General features: G+C 43.0%; 1 protein-coding gene across 1 annotated transcript in view; it reads left to right on the top strand.

Moving 5' to 3' along the window:
- The window catches only part of gpatch8 (G patch domain containing 8), a 40,112-nt gene extending 19,411 nt beyond the window's left edge, over positions 1–20,701 (top strand). The window contains exons 3-9 of the mRNA XM_062050050.1: positions 3,332–3,404; positions 12,233–12,300; positions 12,394–12,480; positions 15,512–15,655; positions 15,743–15,867; positions 15,960–16,719; positions 16,972–20,701. Coding sequence (XP_061906034.1) covers positions 3,332–3,404; positions 12,233–12,300; positions 12,394–12,480; positions 15,512–15,655; positions 15,743–15,867; positions 15,960–16,719; positions 16,972–20,061 — 4,347 coding nt within the window. The 3' untranslated portion in view covers positions 20,062–20,701. The remainder of the gene's footprint in view (positions 1–3,331; positions 3,405–12,232; positions 12,301–12,393; positions 12,481–15,511; positions 15,656–15,742; positions 15,868–15,959; positions 16,720–16,971) is intronic.
- The last annotated feature ends 361 nt before the right edge of the window (positions 20,702–21,062 follow it).

Raw genomic sequence — 21,062 nt, 5'->3', positions numbered from 1 at the left:
ATTCTCTAAAATAGAAAAAAAAGAACCAAATGGGCCTTGCAGAGCCATTACCACCTTCTCTGTGCCTGATCCACCTGAGACTAACATTACCACTTGGAGTTTTGCAAACAACCCCCTCCCCAAACACTCCCGCCGCTCAGTTGCGTATGTGCGCCATTCGCACTGTGCTACTAACACGGACACTTTTTGTTAAAAGGATTTTAACAAAAAGCTGCATGTTTTGTTTTGTTCCAACCCACCCCTTTCACATTATTTTCGTGATGTCAGTCTCCTTTTGTGATTATAAATATCCTTCACGTTTGGTTTGTATGATTTGTTATATTTGGTAGAATGCAGCACTCTGGTGAATGTTAGTCAAGCCTGGAGTAGTAATAATCACAATACAACAACACTGCTAATTAAGAAATCTCATTGTGTCATGTTGATTTGTGCTTGACGTTGTTGTAGTGTGTAGTGTTGAAACAGTCTTGATTTCACTTCATGTGTTTTATTTATTTATTTTCTCTTGCTGACCCATACTAGTGACATAACATCCTCAGGAGACTTGCATATTTTGCCCCAGAGGGTTGAAGGAATTGCTTCTGTGCATGTTTATATACATTTAGGTTGATGTTGGCCAACATCTCTAATCATTAATTGCAGGAAACATAGCAGGACATTTAGACTCTAAAGCAGCTGTGTAGAAAACAAATATAATCCGATTTAATAGTTTAGTTAAGTTCTCATATGTCCGCAAATAAAGGCTGTGCGCCCATTAATCACTGGTTGCGTCATCCACTAGAGTAATTAATAGTGGTTATTGTCAGGTTCAAACACTGATGACATCTATTAAACAAGACAAGAAGCAAAGAATTAAACAAAGACAAAATTCAATTTAGCTCAATTTGAAGAGAAACGTCTGGTCTGTACTCTTGACAGTCTCCAGCACGCTCTGGCGAAAGATTGTACGCCTCCTCATTTATTTGGACTTTCCCTGACCACATGGTAACAGCTGCTTCCAAAGGGACGTGGGTCGTAAACAGCGTTGCCTTTGGTTACAGAACAGTTCAAAAGAAAAGGTCGTAAACATGTCACAGAAAAGGTCGTAAAACAGTTCAAAGAAATGTTCGTAAAACAGTTCAAAAAAGAGGTTCGTAAAAGAGTTTAAAAAAAGCGGTGTCTGGAACTTGGGCAGATCCTGCCCTCTCTCTGCTTTGTAGTCCTTGGGTTAAAACAATATATTTCTGTTTATTACAATACGAGGGACGGCGTGGCGAAGTTGATAGAGTGGCTGTGCCAGCAATCAGAGTGTTGCTGGTTACTGTGGTTCAATTCCCACCTTCTACCTTCCTAGTCACGTCCGTTGTGTCCTTGGGCAAGACACTTCACCCTTTGCCTCTGATGGCTGCTGGTTAGCGCCTTGCATGGCAGCTCCCGCCATCAGTGTGTGAATGTGTGTGTGAATGGGTAAATGTGGAAATACTGTCAAAGCGCTTTGAGTACCTTGAAGGTAGAAAAGCGCTATACAAGTATAACCCATTTATCATTTATTTAATACATTAAAGAAAACAGAACACCTCCATGTTGCTTCCCCCCTACACAGTGGAGTTTTACAAGCCTTCTTCTTGGTAGGTTCAAAGACATGTTTTTGCTTCTCGCTGGGAAACTCATTGTGATAACTTAGATACAATTATTCTAAGTTATTGTAATGGTTTAGTTAATTTCGAACATGCTTAACAATTTACATTGCTAAACATCAAATTTTTTTATTTGCCCAATTCAGTATGCTCGAAAAGGAGTAGGAAGTTCCTTCCTATGTTTCCTGTACTTAACATTAAATGAATATTAGTCGTAACTCAAATAGACACCTGGTTTTTTGGCTGATATTAAGAATGTGTTTATGTCATACCTAAAAATCCGATAAGATAAAAAATAGCTCTGATAACCGATTAACAAAACAAAACAAAAAAAGCAATTAAAAAAAAAATCGCTAGTTTGATGCTAATATACATTGGTGTTGTAATTGACATGCCATTTTACATGGCGATTTCAAAACCTCCAAATGTGTTAATGAAAACTACAACTAAGATGCGCGTTGCAATCAAACAGCTGGTCTGTAATAAGTATAATACTTACAGTATTACTACTTTTTAGGGTGCAACATTTTTTTAAACACACACCATAAACTATACACTACTGCCATCTAACGTCTTGAATAATAGGAACAAATGCAACAAAATATAACATCAAATTGGATAGCAGTTATCATTCATAATTCGCTTTAAATGTTGCAATATTTTTTTAAATTTTATTATCAAAAACAATTCATATTTATTAATACACACAAAAGTACTGAAAATTGATACCGTTGAGTCGATTCCTAAATACCGGATATCCTCAATAGATCAACAACATGGCATTGGAAATTACGAGGAATAATTACACCCTGGATTTGGGTGAAGGATCATATTCTAAGCCCAGCAAGAGGTCAAAATGTTAAATAAAAATCTGCTGTAATTAAAAGTCAAGTCAGGCAGCATGAAAGAGCATGCACAATAGCTATTTCTTGTCCATCCAACGGGCACCAGATGCACACTATGTCTCACTCCCTGTCGCCTGCACAAATTCCCTTCACCTGTGCACATTCTGTCCACCCTGGGCCTTGTAATGGTAATCCAAGGTCCGCTAGCTCCGCTCCTGTCTCTTCCTCTTTTTTATTTTAATTTGAACTCTTATATGTGTCAGCTACATAAGTTTCATGGTGCTCCCCGCCCCGCCACCACCACCCTCCCCTTCAGAATCACAGCAAGTTTGGAGTTTCTGGTTGTCGTTTTGTCAATGCAAGATTTCCATACTTGTTCTGTGTCACATTTTCTTTGTTTACTAAGATCTTGCTCTGTAGTGGTTCATATCTATATATCTGTATGTATGTATGTGTGTGTTTGCGTGCGTGTGTGATGTAAATACTGCCCCCACTCTTCCCTCTACCCCCCTCCTAACTTCTCAGGCAATGTTGATACACTTATTCCCAACCACAACATTAGCATTTATTGTACTTTGCAGAATACACATAGCCTAATTTACTCATCTTAGTCGAAAACTTTGCGTCCCCGCAGTCTTCCCTCCCCTTTCAACCCCTTCCCACCCTCCACTTGTGCTGGGAGACACTGATGTACACTGTAGTTGACGTGGATGTTGCTAATGATGACAATGGTGGTGGTGGTGGCTGTGCTGATGATGATCGTGTGAGCGGAGTCCTTTTTTGTTTTTTGTGACCTGTGATCCGCGTGGGGGAAAAGCTCCTCTTATTATTGGAATATTTCTGGTTTGTCTCCTTTCTCCTGTCTGCTAGGACAACATCGGGCACCGGCTGCTTCAGAAACATGGCTGGAAGTTGGGGCAAGGCCTTGGCAAAACCATGCAGGGTAAGCATTCTTGCTCCCACACATCTCTCTACTCCCAATGTATAGTTGGTGGCACCCGCCAGTTCACCTATATATGACTTTACCACAGACATTTACAGGTTTTTTCCGATTTATTCAGTCTTGGCCCCACTTCCTGTTGCTCTCATGCTGATTGTTCTCAATCTTGAAGCAGGAGGAAAATATTGGTGATGCATTTGCTTTCATTTAAAATTTGTTTCCATTGAGTAAAAATCACACAAGGCGAGACTTTGGATGGTTCATGTAAATCCACTCCCTTCAAGTATCATGTGTATAATTTATGGAAAGTCCCTGATGAGAAAAGTGCTCCTGTGAAGGACCCTGCCATTTTGGTTTCCCTGTACTTCAACACACGTTTCTTCAGAAATAAATACAAACAAAATATTACTGGTAGCTTGTCTGACCCAGTTCAGCTCAGGTCTCGGAGGTAATGAAAGGGTTTAAGTACCAGGTTGTCTGTCCACTCTCTTTCAATCCAAGTGAACCAAAGTAGGTCAAAGTGTCAGGGTGTCCAGACAGTATTGTACATTGCATTAGGGAGCATGCAAATACTTCAATAGGCCCGCATTGCGCTTAGCTTATTTCTCTGTTGAACCTAAACTTTGGTTCTATCTCTCGCCTTGTCTTTATTTATATACACTCAGTCTTCACATTCTAGCTTGTTTTCCACATCATCTCTGGCATTTATGCTTTCTGCTTGGTCAATGCGCTCACATACTCCACATCTTATCATCTTTCTCTCTGCTTTTGTAACGCCTTTATCGCTCAATTGCACATCTTGCTCAAGTGCTCCGTGTTGAAACATGCAAATATATCATGCCAGCAGTATATTATTGAAAGTTATCTGCTTAGATTGATGGTGTAGGGCAGAAGAATAGTCTGCGGTGCCACTAGGATATGCCACTTTGTCATATTTTAATTCATGAAACATTGTAATATAAATTCAGTGTGGAAACAATTTTTCCTTTCTTCTTATTGTTTACTATTATTATTCCAGCAGAGAAGACTGTTTAACATATCAAAAAATGGACCAAACTTGAAAGCATGCGTGCAAGTCTTTGCAATGGCTGGAAACATGACCAAAATCACTAAAGACCATATTCTGTAAGATGTACAACTAGCAGTCGGGCCGTTTTGTCCTGCAGGTAAGGATGGGTACCGTTTAAATTTTAACCAATACTTGTACTGAATTGGTGCTTTAAAATGGTGTAGGAGCCCGAGATGGTACTTTTTTTGTTGAAAAAAAAAAACGCCTTTTTGTTTCAATGGAATTTTGTGACATTCAAGTTGAACAGACTAGTAATTTAAATACTTCAATGATCTAAATTGAATGAGTACTAAATGATACATAAAAAAATAAGAACATCTACAACAAATTATTGCACATAGAGAACGTGTAAAAAAATACTTCCTTCAGTTAAATGTTTGATACCTCTGATGCCAGACTGATTCCCTCTGTTGTTGTTGTGGCTACAGGCTAGGCTAGCGCTGTGGTGGTAACGGTGTTATTAGATAGCGATGCTTTTGGCGGGGTGGGTAAGGTCGGCAACAAAGTTTAAAATGTGTGTAAGACTCTGTGCTTCTTTCGGGACGCTAGATTACCTACAAGACATTACTCGCCCATTATCACCACTGAGCACTTGTTGCAAGTGGCTGTGTCTGCATTCATTCAGCACTGCAATAAGGCACCGATAGATTCTTATTTTATGTTCTGTGTACTGCCGTGTTTTGTTGTTCTCTCTACTTGCAGGTTCCATGTTTTCATGGTATTTCTAGTATTTCTTGGTTTTTGGTGTAGTTTTCTAATAGTTGGCGTGTTTAATTTGATATAATATGTCACGGACCAATGAAAGGAACACGTTGCAGTGGTGTAGCGATTATAATTAGGAGTTTTCTTGCCACCTAAAGTTGAAATTTGTTAATACGGTCAAACCTCGTTTTTTTTTTTGAGTCAATGTTTGATGAAAATTTTCTTTAGAATTTGCTCCAAATTTGTTTGCATACCATCTCAGTTATCGTACCAGTCCGTTTGCCCGTTTGTCATTCCGCCGTGCTCCCCAAAAAATTCCACTTTTTATTGAGTACGACTGAAAGATAGGCCACTATGGGCCCGATGAAAGTTACGAGTGCCAGCAGTTTGAACAAGAAGGTGGGAAACACTATTGTATTTAAGAACTAAAGAGTAGTTAAGTACGAAGGTGGCGCCTGGACTGTTAATTAATTCCGGTCAAGTGGTTTCCGAGCGCTTCTGGTACATAAAAAATATATGTATCTTTGCATTGGCGTGGGTACTGCTGTTAAGCCTGTAGAGACGAGCACATTTGATGATTGCTGCTTCAGCTCCGTCAGTGTTGGCACAGGAACCCATTTGTCCTCCATCACAAACATCAAGCAAATGAACCTCACCTCACAGGTCTTCTCATGGCTGCTGCGTTCTGGGCAGGCTGACAAGTGCTCAAATGCCGACAATGCACAAGTTTGCTTGTGGGCTTTGCATTCTCACACTAAGCCCGTTCGTCCTTGAGCAGCAGCAACATCGGTATTCTATCCGACGCGATAAGGACGTGCGCCTTCTGCGGCGAGGAGAACAAAATTGCCGAACTCTCCGTCGGCATCGCTGATGCTGTGCACTTACGTAAGCGTCCGGCTTTGTCTGCAGATGGCTCTGCAGCAAAGTGCCTGGAGTTGTTACACTTGAAATGTTTGTCGTCCTGCTGGATGCGTTTGATGTTGAAGGGCAATCATTTTTCCTCTTTTTCAATTTGAAGTGACAAGCATTATGTCCCCGTTTTTAAGTTTTTCACTGTATTGACTGTGTTCTTATTCTTCTTTTGTCCCTTTTTTGCCCCTTTTTAGGTAAGGTTTGTTGGATCCCTTCTGTATGTCCGTATGCGTGTGTGTGTGCGTGGGTGTGTTTTCTTTCTCCTATTCCGCAGTTCACCTCAGTGTAATCCACCCCCCTTTTTTACAGTACACTGTAGGCTAATGGCCTCTGTCAGCTTTGTTGTCTCTGCTTCATAATCACTAAACCTTTATTTCAATCCGCCCTCGAGTAAACCCTTTGATTTCAACTCAACAACAGCAATTCGCTTGAATCAACGTAGACGTAAGAAGCCGTGATTCCTCCACATTTCTTTTTAGAATCATCATTTATCACTAGGTTGTCCCCCCTCACATCCCTTTGAGTTTCCGTGGCTGCTGTTGGGTATCTGATTGGCTGTAACCACGACTCAGACTTTGAATGGCTTGCCGAGTAGAGCAACTTCCCCTCTCTGCTTGTTTGCCTGTTTCAACCTCTTAAAAAAACCTGTGACACTTGGGTGTGTGCGTGTGCTCGTTCTGGGGGACTGAGATATGTGTGTGTGCGTTTGTGTGTGTGTGTGTGTGAATGTCCGTAACTGACCGGGCCATAGTGTCAGCTTACAGGGAAAACCTCACCACCCTCCTACACCCGAAATGTCTGTTGCCACGGTTACACACGCTCATCCTCCCCTTCTTTCTTTGCGGCCCCTTCCTCCTGCACTGCATGCTTGTCCCGGAGGTGCACTGTTGCCTGGCTCCAACTGTCACACGCCCCCTGGGCTTTAAGCAGTGGCATTACACACGTGGGGGAGGAATGAAGTGTCACACACTAGCACTGTTTAGAAGGGGACCTATGATGAATTTATTCTATTTGACTTATTAATGTTGTTACAATGTTGGATACTTGCATTAAATCAGTGTTTCTTAACCATAGGGCTTGGGCCCTTTGTTGGGCCACAGAAAAGGCCGCAAAAAAAATAAATCTGTTTTTCAGCTACGGTCCGTATGGGCTGCTGCGGCACTCAGTTGTAATACACTTTTCCACCACTTGTGGCAGTAATGACAATATCAAACAAACAGAAGAAGTCTGGAGCTAAACGTCATAAGTTTCTTCAGCTCAAAAATGTAATACGGGTATATAAATTAATATAAGAAATGTGTTCTATTAAACCACTAATGGTAACATACATTGGGGCGGTATAGCTCGGTTGGTAGAGTGGCCATGCCAGCAATTTGAGGGTTCCACGTTCGATCCCCGTCCCAGTGCCACCCACACTGGTTTAAATGTAACTTAGATATTGGGTTTCACTATGTAAAGCGCTTTGAGTCACGAGAGAAAAAGCGCTATATAAATACAATTCACTTCACTTCACATACAGTAAGCTGGGCGGTGGTGGTGTTATATTTTTTGCTTTGAAAAAATTTACTTTTAAACAGCACCTTTTTAAATGTATATATTTTAAATTGCATACATTTTGAAAAGATAACTTCTGATACCTTTGGGCGTAGTGGCATTTGCAATCTAGGATCTTGCAGACAGACTTAAAAAAATACGGGTTATAAAAAGTGAATGGAGTGAAATTTACACAAAAGAAAATCCAATATGTATTTTTTAGACCACAAGGAAATGTTTTAAATGTAGATTAAAATCATTATAGGTGTACCTCCCCTCCCCTTTTTTTTTTTTTTTTTTTGTGAAAGTTGCTACACATGAGTCAATCACTGCTTAAAGTCTGGCGGGCCATTTTTCTTCAGGTACATTTGTCTGTCACATGTTCACCCTACGGAGGTTTAAGTGCATCCTAAAACAAGCTTGTGAGGAAATAACTTTGCTCACTCACCTGAAAGGAGGAAGGCGGTGGCCACCCATCGTCTCATGCATTTCATTTTTAGTTTTTAAAGGCATAAAAGTATGATTCATTAGCACCCTCTGCTTCTTTTGTCATTTTCAGCGGTTAAATGATCAGACTCTGTGTGTAAAGTCATTCCTCACCCAGAAAAGCCTCTGCTAAAATGATCTGATGGGGTTTCAAATGATTGCTTTTTTTTGTTTTTTTGTTGCTTGGCACTATATGGACTATAATTGAAAACATAACCATGCGTAATCCAAACAGTGGTCATCCCTGTGCAGCTATTTTACTTTTCTGCAAGGAATTGTGGCCATTTGTGAGGTCAGTGGTTGCTTGTCTCCGTTCTAGTCTGACCCAAAGGTTGTTTGATGGGCTTGTAAGCCTTCCTCAATATGTAAATAAGAGGTGAAGCTTGCCCACTAATTGATTAATTGGACGCTGAAGAAGTGTATCCCAGTTTTTGTGTCCATATAGTGCAGCAACAGGAGATAGAGTATGAGATTGGGGTCCATCTTTTGAGGCATATTCTGGTTGCGGTAGTGGGATCAGCGACGTTAGAGCACTGGAATCAGTGATTTTCGAGAGGGTGATGAGGGAACCTGTAAGCACCTAGCTGTGTGTGTAGGGATGTGGGGTGGGGGCAGGGCTAAGGGGGGAGACACACTGACACCCCTCAGGTAATGATCCCCCTGCACTCTTCCCGAACCCCACAACTACACGCACACACAGAACAACCCCACCCTCCCTTCTCTATGTGTCTCAATCTTCCTGCTTAACCAATTGGTGTTTCTTTTTTACAGCCATTTGATCCTGCCCATGTTGTGCTGATGGTAAACTTAGTGGTAAATGTTATTTTATCCCCCAATTAATTTTTTTTTTTTGGTTTGTTTTCTCCCATTTTTTTTTGTTTTGTTTCTCCTGTCATCACAGCACCAATGCTACATAGACTTTTCAATTCTCTTTGTATTAGTCTTCATTCTGCTGCTTGTGTATATATTATCATGCATTATCTATTACTCTTAGAACATTGTCATTTTGTTTGTTTTCAGTTTGTTTTTTTTACCTTGTGATTCACACCTTGTGATTTAGATGCACATTGTTGTTGTCTGGTCCCTTTCTTTCCCCCTACTGGGATGGGTAATGTGGAAGTATTGTCACTGTGTGTGTGAAGATTTGGTGATAGGTTTTGGGATGCAATTTGTTCATGAATCTTTTAATTCCGGGCCTGGCTTGTGACTCCCTCCAGACTCACCACTGCAGTGGGCTGACTTATACCCCCCAAACACAGTATACACATTTAACTCTCGGTAATGTTTTGATCCAAATATCAGACAATTACAAACGCTCCTTTTCCACTGCACAGTACCGACTTGTTTTTTCGACACAATAATGTGTGTGACCTCTGGGTTCATGCTTTTTGATGCTATTGAAAGTCTGCAAAACATTTTCTTCTTTCTTGAGGGGGCGTAAGTGAAAATTTAGAAGCACGAGGACACGTATTACGTATGTTTACCTTTTGAAATGAACTTCACTAAAATAGAAGCAAAGGCCAACCTAGTGTGCTTATTGGAGGACATGTGGATGTTGACTGGCTGTCCAGCTGAAAGACCGCTTGCATCAGAAATTTTAGATGCAAGACGGTATAATCCAATACTTGTTTTTTTTCTTCAGATATCCGACCGATATTAATATCGGATCAAATCGGGACATCCCTAATAATAATGTACATACATTTTACACTTGTCACACCGAATACTACAGTATAATGACACCAAAATAAACTCCCCTTAATGCAGAATCAGTAGGACTCATTTCCTTGTTCCCGTGCAATTCATTTTGCTAGTTTACCCTATTTTTCGGACTGTAAATCACAGTTTTTTTCATAGTTTGGCCGGGGGTGCGACTTATACTCAGGAGAGACTTATGTGTGAAATGATTAACACATTACCGTAAAATATCAAATAATATTATTTAGCTCATTCACGTAAGAGACTAGACGTATAAGATTTCATCGGATTTAGCGATTAGGAGTGACAGATTGTTTGGTAAACTTATAGCATGTTCTATATGTTATAGTTATTTGAATGACTCTTACCATAATATGTTACGTTAACATACCAGGCATGTTCTCAGTTGGTTATTTATGCGTCATATAACGTACACTTATTCAGCCTGTTGTTCACTATTCTTTATTTATTTTAAATTGCCTTTCAAATGTCTATTCTTGGTGTTGGGTTTTATCAAATACATTTCCCCCAAAAATGTGACTTATACTCCAGTGCAACTTATATATGTTTTTTTCCTTCTTTATTATGCATTTTCGGCCGGTGCGACTTATACTCCTGAGCGACTTATACTCCGAAAAATACGGTACTATAACTGCATGTACTGAATGCAAGAGGCTCAATCAAGCGCGACAGTGTGACAAATGGGTGTAATTGGAGATTCTGTCAACATAAGATTCCCACCAGACAAAAATAGAAATGCATGTCAATTTCTACGACCTGTCTGCTGCCTGGGGACCAGTGTCCTGATAAAATAGCCACAAAACAAGGATTATGAACCTGTGAATGTCAGTCTTTTTTTAAGTTGGGGACGACGTGGCGCAGTTGGGAGAGTGGCCGTGCCAGCAACCTGAGGGTACCTTGTTCGATCCCCACCTTCTCCAACCTCGTCACGTCCGTTGTGTACTTGAGCAAGACACTGCACCCTTGCTCCTGATGGGCTGTGGTTAAGGCCTTGCATGGCAGCTCCCGTCATGTGTGTGTGAATGGGTGAATGTGGAAATGGTGTCAAAGCGCTTTGAGTACCTTGAAGGTAGAAAAGCGCTATACAAGTATAACCCATTTTTACAATTAAAAAATAATAATTTAATAGGAAATACACACATGGTGAAATTATATTTCCTCTACGATGGTGTGCTCATTATACTCCCTAATTTACAGTATGCTGCAGGGATGCTCATTCTCCCCGCTGATAAAAATGGTCTGGTACTGTGCAGTGGTGAAGGCGGCAAAATGGAAAAAATAGAAAGCGGTCTAGGAAAACCGAAAGACACTGCAGTGGAACTGAGACTCCAGGCAGACCATGACGACGTTACAATGCCCATGCATTTGTGATCTCAGAACTTAATGTCATTGGGCTGTGATGACTCAATTACTAAAAAGGAAGGAAAGAGAGGAAATAATGCTCTTAGCTTCCTGCGGGAAGATAAGAATGCCCTGTCGAGATTGATGCATTCATAACACCCCCACCTCCAAAAGTGTTTAAATTCAACTTGTGGTAATGTCATATGCCCAATGGTGTACATGTCTATGTGATTCACTGTAAGCACAGATGTGTGTGAGGAGGGGGAAATAAAGCTGAAACCAAACTGAAATGATAATCGGTAATATTTGGTTGTTGTATCTGGCTGGTAAGAGGAGCAACATAGACTGGTCCAAATTATTTTTATTTTCTTGAGAATTCTTGTCTATCTCTGTCCTACCCCGATCCCCATGTTTTAGCAGGTAAGTATCGCCATCCCTTGCACTGTCACCACGGCGATACCTTGGCCTGTGACGTCACTCTGCTGTAGTTCATTGCTTGTGTCTTGTTTTTAATTTGATTTTTTTACTACAGTATGTCTTTCTCTCTGCTTTGTTTGGCTGATTATGAGTGGATTAAGCCGTTATGTCTCAATCTTCCAAAGTAGTGTTGATTTTTGTATATTTTTCTTTCTTTTCTTTATTTTGGTCGTCTTTGTTCGTTTCTCTACCGTTACTTTCCTTCTCATCTAGCTCTTTTCACAGCTTATGTCAAATAGCGTTGGGGAAAGAAGCACATTTGTAAAACTCTGTCAAAACACTTGGAGGTTTTGTTGTCCTCCTGGATGATGATGATGATGATGGTGACGATGCAGCTGTGCCAGCCTGTTTCACTTGAATTGACTGCATTTTAATACAAGAAGCAATACAAACTTGCTGTCTTGTCAGTAAGCTGTGAGAATGGCTGGTGTTTGGTTCACTGTAGCTTTCTGGTCTCTCTGCACTTAAAAAGGCAAACTTCTCTAACCCCAGCACCCTATGCTCTCTAAAAGCAGGCTATCTCCGAGCTGGCTTTCCATCACACGTACCAAAACAACTCAACCTGTCATCTCTCTGTCTCTCTTTCCCTCAGGACGCACGGACCCCGTGCCTATCATTCTTAAATATGATGTCATGGGGATGGGACGAATGGAGATGGAGGTAAATGGCTTTGTTCTACGTGAATCTTATTTATTTATGTATTTATTTTTTCAAATTTTGTATTGTAACCGATGCTTTTGCCTTTTTATTTAGATGGACTATGCAGAGGATGCCACAGAGAAAAGACGAGTCCTTGAAGTGGAGAAGGAAGAGACAGAAGAACTACGGCAAAAGTACAAGGTGCGGTCCACAAAGAAATGATAAATAAATGAATAAATAGAAGAAGATATTTCCAATTATTAACATTTTAATCAGATTCAACCGTTCACAAATTCTTTAAAGAGGAACTGCACTTTTTTGGAATGTTGCCTATCATTCACAATCCTACGGATAGGGGAAATGGGGGGAAAAATGTTTTTTATAATTTTTATTTTTTATTTTTTAGACAAACTTTTTGTAAAGTTATAAACAAAAATTAAAAAAAATTATAAAAGTTTTTATATTTATTTTTATTTTTATTTTTTAGACGTGCGCACGAGATACATGTCTAAAAAAATAAATAAATAAATACAATTATTTAAAATAACATTTCCCCCATGTCCCTTTAAGGGCTCCGTACAATCCTTATTTTTCCTGTTTTTTCTTTTTTATGCATTTAAACTCGTGAATAAGTGTTAGCAAAGTCAGCTATCAATGGAGCCAATAGGAGTCGCTCTATTCCGTCTATAAAGTGCTGTAAAAAACATCCAAAAGCCTCCATCTCGTTTTGTATACATACTGTAAGTATATACTGTATGTAATGTAGTAACCGGTACATTCAAAATAACATGTAATATTTGATTATTTTAAGCAAATGACGGCGTATTATTTTCACAGACTCATTACAATGTTCGCATTTCCCTTCAAAAACAGCATTACTTCTCATGTAGACTTCATGAGAGACAACAAAGACTACTTGGGGAAAAATGATGATATAGAACCCTATTTTGTTGAGCCTGAATTTATGAAGGAGGATCTACACGTTTTAGAAGCTGTGTGCTAAACAGATCCAGCTTTAGTGAAACACTAAGTATCATGTAGCAGTATTGCTATGAGCTAAACAATAAATACAAACTACGAACATAATAAATTATTAAAAATTATTAAATTATTATAAATATTCTCGTATCCATGTGAGAGGCATGATTTATAATCTACAAATAACTTTTACCAACTCAGAGGCGACGCAGCAGCAGCATCTCAGTATGTCAATAATATAGATGCACAAGCTAATTAGCTCTCTGTGACCACAGCGCAGCTAAAAATAGTTTGTAATAGCATTATTGCTAATATTTGGTTAATATTCAGGTCACAAGTTTTTTAAACTTATAAGAATTGTTTGTGTTTTTTTATGTTTTGTTTGAGGGGTTTATGGGCGGAATAGAGTACTCCCATTAGCTGCATTGTTAGACACATCATACTTGCCGTATTTTACAAATTGGAATGCATAAAAAAAAAAAAAAGTGTTCTTGTCTTCCATAAGAATTGTGAATAATAGGCAACATTCCAAGAAAAGTGCAATTCCCCTCTAAACGGGGACCTTTGATAAATTTTGTCTTTTCTAACTAATTAATGTTGTTACAATGTTGGCTATTCATGTTAAACAATGCCTAAGTGTCAAATCATAAGGTCCATGCATTTTGGTGGTGTTTGGATGCCTCTACTCGCAGGTTTTTGCAATCTGGCTACGTCGTGATGTCGGACAGGAAAAGGTCCCAAAAACAAATGGGACAAACTGACAGGCTTGTGGGCTCAGTTCCACTTGTCTGGTTGAATCTTGACAAATTAGCCCAAAAACACGTCACACACCTCGTCGGAGCAGAGCAAGTAAATAGACCAGACAGGAAGCTGGTAGAATGTGGCAAACAACATTCAACAACACTTCCTCATTCTCCACAAGGAGTTTCATGATTAGCGGTATTAATGATAACCGCTGTAAAACTCCGGACGGTTAATATTAGTACTTTAAATAAAAATTAACGAAAAACCGTGATTGATAACTGCACTTTGATAAACTCACCGACTAGCACCAGCTTGCGAGCTTAAATGCTAACATGAAAACGACATAACTCTTAACAAAACTGATATAAACACGTTGCAGTCTGAGCAACTAAGATATTCAATTGTGCACATTGAAACTATAAGCTGCACTTATAGAGTGATCGTGCTAAACTCATAGGAAAAGAGACAGAGGTCTTTTTAAAGTGCGTTCAAGAACTGCTGAACAGAGTTGGACACCACTAAGCCCACCAGAAATAATGGTACATTTTATTTGTTACGCACTTTTCATTTAAATACATACTAAAGAGCTACAGTAAGAAACAATATTTAAAGCCATAATAGCTTAGCCATTGAAACAGATAACAGTTTTCGAACAGTGTCTACCGTATTTTTCGGACTATAAATCAAATTTTTTTTCATAGTTTGGCCGGGGGTGCGACTTATACTCAGGAGCGACTTATGTGTGAAATTATTATTATTACCGTAAAATATCAAATAATATTATTTAGCTCATTCACATAAGAGACTAGACGTATAAGATTTCATGGGATTTAGCGATTAGGAGTGACAGATTGTTTGGTAAACGTATAGCATGTTCTATATGTTATAGTTATTTGAATGACTCTTACCATAATATGTTACATTAACATACCAGGCACGTTCTCAGTTGGTTATTTATGTGTTATTTATCAGCCTGTTGTTCACTATTCTTTATTTATTTTAAATTGCCTTTCAAATGTCTATTCTTGGTGTTGGGTTTTATCAAATAAATTTCCCCCAAAAATGCGACTTATACTCCAGTGCGACTTATATGTTTTTTTCCTTCTTTATTATGCATTTTCGGCCGGTGCGACTTATACTCCGGAGCGACTTATACTCCGAAAAAAACGGTATACATTTTAGTTATTAAAAAAAAAACTTTGGTCAAAATATTTCAGTGTGTGTAACTGTGATAATTTTGGTCGTGGTAACCGCAATATGAAATTTTCATATTGTTACATTCCTATTCTCTGACAGTAATACTCATAAGAGGTGCATTCATGAAAATCAGAACTGCCAACATCAACCACCAGCACAAGCAGGTCATTACAAGGAGACCACCGGCTATCGACAGCGAAATAAATACTAAAATTAATTTTAAAAAAAAATTAATTTTAACGTGTTTTTTTTGACAGCCCTCATTAAAAATGGCAGTGATTAACCCATGAATTGTTTTTTTCATGGACCACAGGATCAGATGGAGAAAGAGAAAGCCATCGCAAAAGCTTTGGAAGACCTGAGGGCGAACTTCTACTGCGAGCTATGTGACAAGCAGTACACCAAACACCAGGAATTTGACAACCACATCAACTCCTACGACCACGCCCACAAGCAGGTAACATTATTACTACCTTCTTAAGCGATGGCTGCAGTTTTTTGAAGAAATGTTCATGTTCCCTTGGTTCTCCGCACCGTAACACAGAGGCTAAAGGAGCTGAAGCAGCGAGAGTTTGCACGGAATATGTCACGTTCTCGAAAAGGTGGGAAGAAGAAGAAAATGCAGCGCCGTATGCAAGAGCTGGCTGAGCAGAGAAAACAGCAGGACCAGTAAGCCATAGTTGTTTCTGGCATCCTCTGCTGGTAGGCACCATACTGTCCGCCTTTGGTGTTCATAAGCCTCTTGATGTTGTGTGTTTCAGAACTCCGGGAAGTGGTCCCATGTTTAAAACCACCACGGTGGTTGTGGACGGCAAGAAGGCAAAAGACGAAGACATCTTTGCCCCCGAGAGCACCGCTCCCCTGCGAGCGATCGCCACAGAGATCCCTGTTCCAGACAAAACTCGCCATGCCTCCCCTAAGCCGACCCCGACGTTTCGCTTCTCCCTGGGCAGGAACAAGTGCTCTTCCCCAGCAGCTAGCGCTTCCTCCAAAGTCAGTGTGTCATTCTCTTTCGCCAAGAAAACTCCTGTCAAGTTGGAGACGGCGGCGGCGGCGTTCGCCGACCATGGTGAAGAGGCTGTGGAGGGAGAGGAGGAGGGCCAGGAGGGAGAAAGGCCCGCAGCACAAGATGAAGCATCCGCCTGCGATGCCGACAGCCCTAGAGGAGGATCGCGTGGAAGTGATGGAGGGGAGTCCAATAGTGCAGCCATGACGGAGGAGGTGCCGCCACCACCACCGCAGCAGCAACAACAACAACAGAACGATGGAAGCTCCTTGGCCTCCACTCTGAACAAACTAAAAATGATGATGAAGAAGGAGGAGGGATACAAGGGACAAGAGCCTCAGTACTACCACTACATGCCTCCATCCCACTGTCGAGTGAAGCCCCATTTCCAGTTCCTGCTCTTCATGAGGGCAATAGATCAGACTCAAATCAAAGAGGATGAAGAGGAGGACGAGGTGCAGGAGGAGAAGGTGCAGGAGGAGAAGGTGCAGGAGGAGAAGGTGCAGGAGGAGAAGGTGCAGGAGGAGAAGGTGCAGGGGGAGAAGGTGCAGGGGGAGAAGGTGCAGGGGGAGAAGGTGCAGGGGGAGAAGGTGAAGGGGGAGAAGGTGAAGGGGGAGAAGGTGAAGGGGGAGAAGGTGCAGGGGGAGAAGCCTCAGGGGGAGAAGCCTCAGGGGGAGAAGCCTCAGAGGGAGAAGCCTCAGAGGGAGAAGCCTCAGAGGGAGAAGCCTCAGGGGGAGAAGCCTCAGAGGGAGAAGCTTCAGGAGGAGAAGCTTCAGGACAGCTCTCAGCAGACTGAGTCCAACGTCCCCAAGTGTAATAATGACAAAGATGATGGAACCACCACCTCAACCCCTGATCCTCCGCAGCAGACTCCACCGCCCCCTAAACTGAAGGAAGAGGACAATGCTTTATGCTCAGTGGAAACAACTCCTGAAGTTCCTGCTCCTCCTACAGAGAAAGCAGAAACTCCACAAGAGCCTTCGGACTCTAACTCGGGTCCTAAAATCCCTACAGGTCCCTTTTTCCCTGTGTTGAGCAAAAACGAGAGCACCACCCTGCAGTGGCCCTCCGAGCTCTTGGAGTTCACCAAAGCACAACCCTCGTTGTCTTACAGCTGCAACCCGCTCTACTTTGACTTCAAGCTGTCTCGCAACAAAGGCCCGCGTGCTAGAAAAGCGGCAAAGTCTCCAAAGATTTGTGAGCAGCCCGACAAGAACAAGGAGAAGGAGAAGGAAAAGGTGGAGCCCGCTATAACGGAGCCAGCCGCTAAAGCTGAGCTCAGCGTCAACAACGACGAGGCCGGGGTGAAGGCTGCGGTGAAGGCCGAGTGTGGCCCCTCTGAAGGCGATGATCAAAAGGCGGTGACCAACAGCGGCGGCACCAAGAAGAAGAAGAAAAAGAAGAAGCACAAGAAGTCCACAAAGCATTCAAAGCGCAAAACAAAAGACAAAGAGGCAGCAGAAGACGGTGAGGGTGAAAAGGACCCCACTCAAGAGACGCCCAAGAAGAAGAAAAAGCACAAAAAAAAGAAGAGCAAAAACAAGGCTGCCGATCAGGAAGAGAAGGCATGTGATGAGAAGGAGAAAACCAAAGCAAAGTGCGAAGATAAGTTGGATGTTTCCTCCACGAAGGCAGCAGAAGGAGGGGTTAGCGGTGTGAACAAGAGGAAGCGCAGTGTGAAGGATCAGACCAGCAAGTCAGAAGTGGAGGAGGGCAGTAAGGGAAAATGTCAAGAAAAAGCGCCTTCCTCCGAGGAGCACGGCCCTAAAAAGCGTCAAAAAACTAAGTCCAGCGCTCCTCAGAGCACCTCTTGTTCCACCTCAGCCCAGAAGAGTCCTGGTCCAGCCAGACCTCCCAGCAGCGAAAGCGAGGAGGAAGGGGCCTCCACCACCCAGCGCTCGCGCCACCACAAGTCGAGTCCTCGGGAGGAGCGGCGCCACCGCAGTGAGGAATCGCAGCGCTCCGGCAGCCGCTCGTCAAGACACGGCAGCAGCCGTCGCCGGCACCATTGCGGTAAAACCTCCAAGAGTCGCTCTTACTCCAGCAGTTCCGAGCGTTCCTCGGCCGGCAGCAGTGCCTACAGTCACAGAAGTCGCAGCTACTCGGACAGCTACAGCGACGACAGCGCCGAAGGGCGCAGGCGAAGGCGCTCTAAGCGCTCTTCGGAATCTGAGTACGAGAGGCGAGGCAGTCGAGGCCACAGGCGGTCGAGGCGGCATCAGTACTCTTCCTCCTCCTCCGACGATTCACGGTCACGCTCGCGCAGCTACAGCCGCAGGAAGAGGCACCGGCGGCACCACCGCAGTACTTCCAGGAGCTCCAGCAGCTGGAGCCGCAGCACCAGCGCCCGATCTTGGCGCCGTAGCTACAGCCGCAGCCGCAGCTCGGCCAGCCGCTCGTCCAGCTCCACCAAAGCCTCCCCGCATCGGCGCGACAACCGAGGCCGAGGGGTCAGCGAGGCCAACCGCAGAGACTTTAACCGCTCCAGCATTTATCGATCTCAGTCTCCTCGCTCCAGCTCGCGCAGCCTTAATCGCAGTGCCACGGGCTCGCTGGCGCAGAGGCTGGGCGGGTCTCGGGATGCTGGCGAGCACAAAAACTCTCTCACGGCGCGACAGCTCCTGGAGAAGATTCAGGCAAAAAAGAATTCCAGCAATCCTGTCACAGGAACCAAATCTGGATTGAAGATTAAGGATCCTCCACAGGGATACTTTGGTCCCAAACTTCCCCCGATAGGAAACAAAAGCATCCTACCACTTTTTGGCAAACTTCAAGCCGGGAAGAAAACGCCTTTCATCCCTCTGACCAGACCTGACGAGGGCGACAAATCAAGAGCGGGGAAGAGCTCGGACGCAGATAGAGAAGTTATCCTGGTGGAGCCCATTCGAGAGTTCCCGCCCCCGCCCCCGCCTCCAGCTCCACCAGTGCAAAAAGTGGAGGAGACGGTGGTCCAAGAGATGACCACAGAAGGTCAGGTGGTCCAAGAACCACACCTGCTGTTAGAGCAGGAGTCCACTATCTTGATGCCTCAGTATCAGGGGGACTCAGAACAGGACCCCTCGCAGAACCCCATGCTGGAGCCCCTCATGCCGGACCAGCAGCCCCCCATGCACGGCTATCCCGTCTACCCCCCGCAGAGTCTGGAGGAGGACGGCATGGAGGCGGAGGAGGACGGCTTGGCTCCTCTGGAGAGTCAGCCCATCACCTTCACGCCAGAGGAGATGGAGAAGTACAGCAAGCTGCAGCAAGCGGCGCAGCAGCACATCCAGCAGCAGCTGCTGGCCAAACAGGTCAAGAACTTCCCCTCAGCTGCCGTGGCCGCCGCCGCCGCCAACCTGAGCCAGGCCCAGGCGCCGCCCGCCCTGCAGCAGATCCACATCCACCAGCCTGCCGTGACAATGGGGTCCGGCACGTCCCTCGCCTCTGTACAGCATGCCCTCCTGCAGCACCACGCCGCCACCATGGGCATCCACCCGGCGCACCACCCGCACTCGGCCCACACGCAGCTGGCCCAAGTGCACCACATCCCTCAGCACCACCTCACCCCCATCTCCTTGTCTCACTTAGGCCACACCCTCGGACACTCGCTCGGACACTCTTTGGGACACGCCGGGCTTATCCCCGCCCATCCGACCGCCTTCCTATCCGGTCAGCCCATTCACATCATCCCGGCCTCTGCGCTCCACCACACCCAGCTGGCTCTGCACCACGTCCCCCACGCGGCCCTCTACCCCACCCTCTTCGCGCAGAGGCCCTCGCAGGCTGCGGCCGCAGCGGCGGCGCTCCAGCTCCACCCCCTCCTTCACCCAATCTTCTCAGGGCAGGACCTCCAACACCCGCCTAACCACGGCTCCTGAGCACATCTGAAGGTGTTTAACTCCAATTGGACACTTTTTATTCCTCTCATTTGAGGGGACTCTCCAGACACTGGCTTTTTTTCCACGGGGTAAGTAACCCAGAATTTTTTTTTTTAAATCTTATTTTGACCACTGGACTTTTTTTGTTCTTCATTTCCACATTTTATTTCTTAGTTTGCTCATTGATGCAGTCAGTGACAAACACAAATATTACAGAAGGATTAAAAACACTATTTTATACTACATATTACCAACACAATACTTAATTACTCTAATATGACTACTTGCTCTATATCATATCCTCATTTATTTCTAATGCAGTAACGTGTACAAATATCCATGTGCAGGTTATCAAGGCATTCATTCACATACGCCCTCACATTTTTATTCTCTTTTGCAAAGTTGCAAATATTTTTTGTTGTTTGTGTTTGCTCACGTTCCCCCGTGAGGGCAAAACCGAATGAATTGCACTGAACCCTTGCTCAAAGATGATGCGTTTTGCGTCGTTTAAGATTGTAGTATACTGCAATAATTGTATTTTTCCGTTTTTAAATTATTTTCCAAGAAGGTTTGTTGTTTTTTGTGTTTGCTTTTGTGTAATTTTTTTGTAAATAATAAAAATGCTGTAGATGAACCTTAACGTTCCGGAGGTTGTTTTTGCTAAAGATAGTTAAAAAAATTTTTTTTAAAAGAGTCTGGTGGGAGTTTGACCCTTTTGCATGCTTAGGATTACAATTAGGATCCAAAATGACCCATTCATAAAAGTGGCAAAGGTCTTTTTTTTTGTTTTACTTTCATCGCTTGAAATCTTTGAACAACTTCAGATCCATCTATAGATACAAAAACATTTTTTTTATGATTTAAAGTGCGGCCCGCAGGTAATATTTTAAAGGCCTGCGGCAAATTTTGAAAATATTACCAAAAAAATACTGTAACAAGTAGAATTTAAGCTGCAAGCAGCGATGGACGGGACTGACTTTGAGGGCTCATAAAATCCAAAC

This window comes from Entelurus aequoreus, linkage group LG06, assembly GCF_033978785.1.
Source record: "Entelurus aequoreus isolate RoL-2023_Sb linkage group LG06, RoL_Eaeq_v1.1, whole genome shotgun sequence".
NCBI lineage: Eukaryota > Metazoa > Chordata > Actinopteri > Syngnathiformes > Syngnathidae > Entelurus > Entelurus aequoreus.
This window is presented reverse-complemented; position numbering and strand designations above follow the sequence as displayed.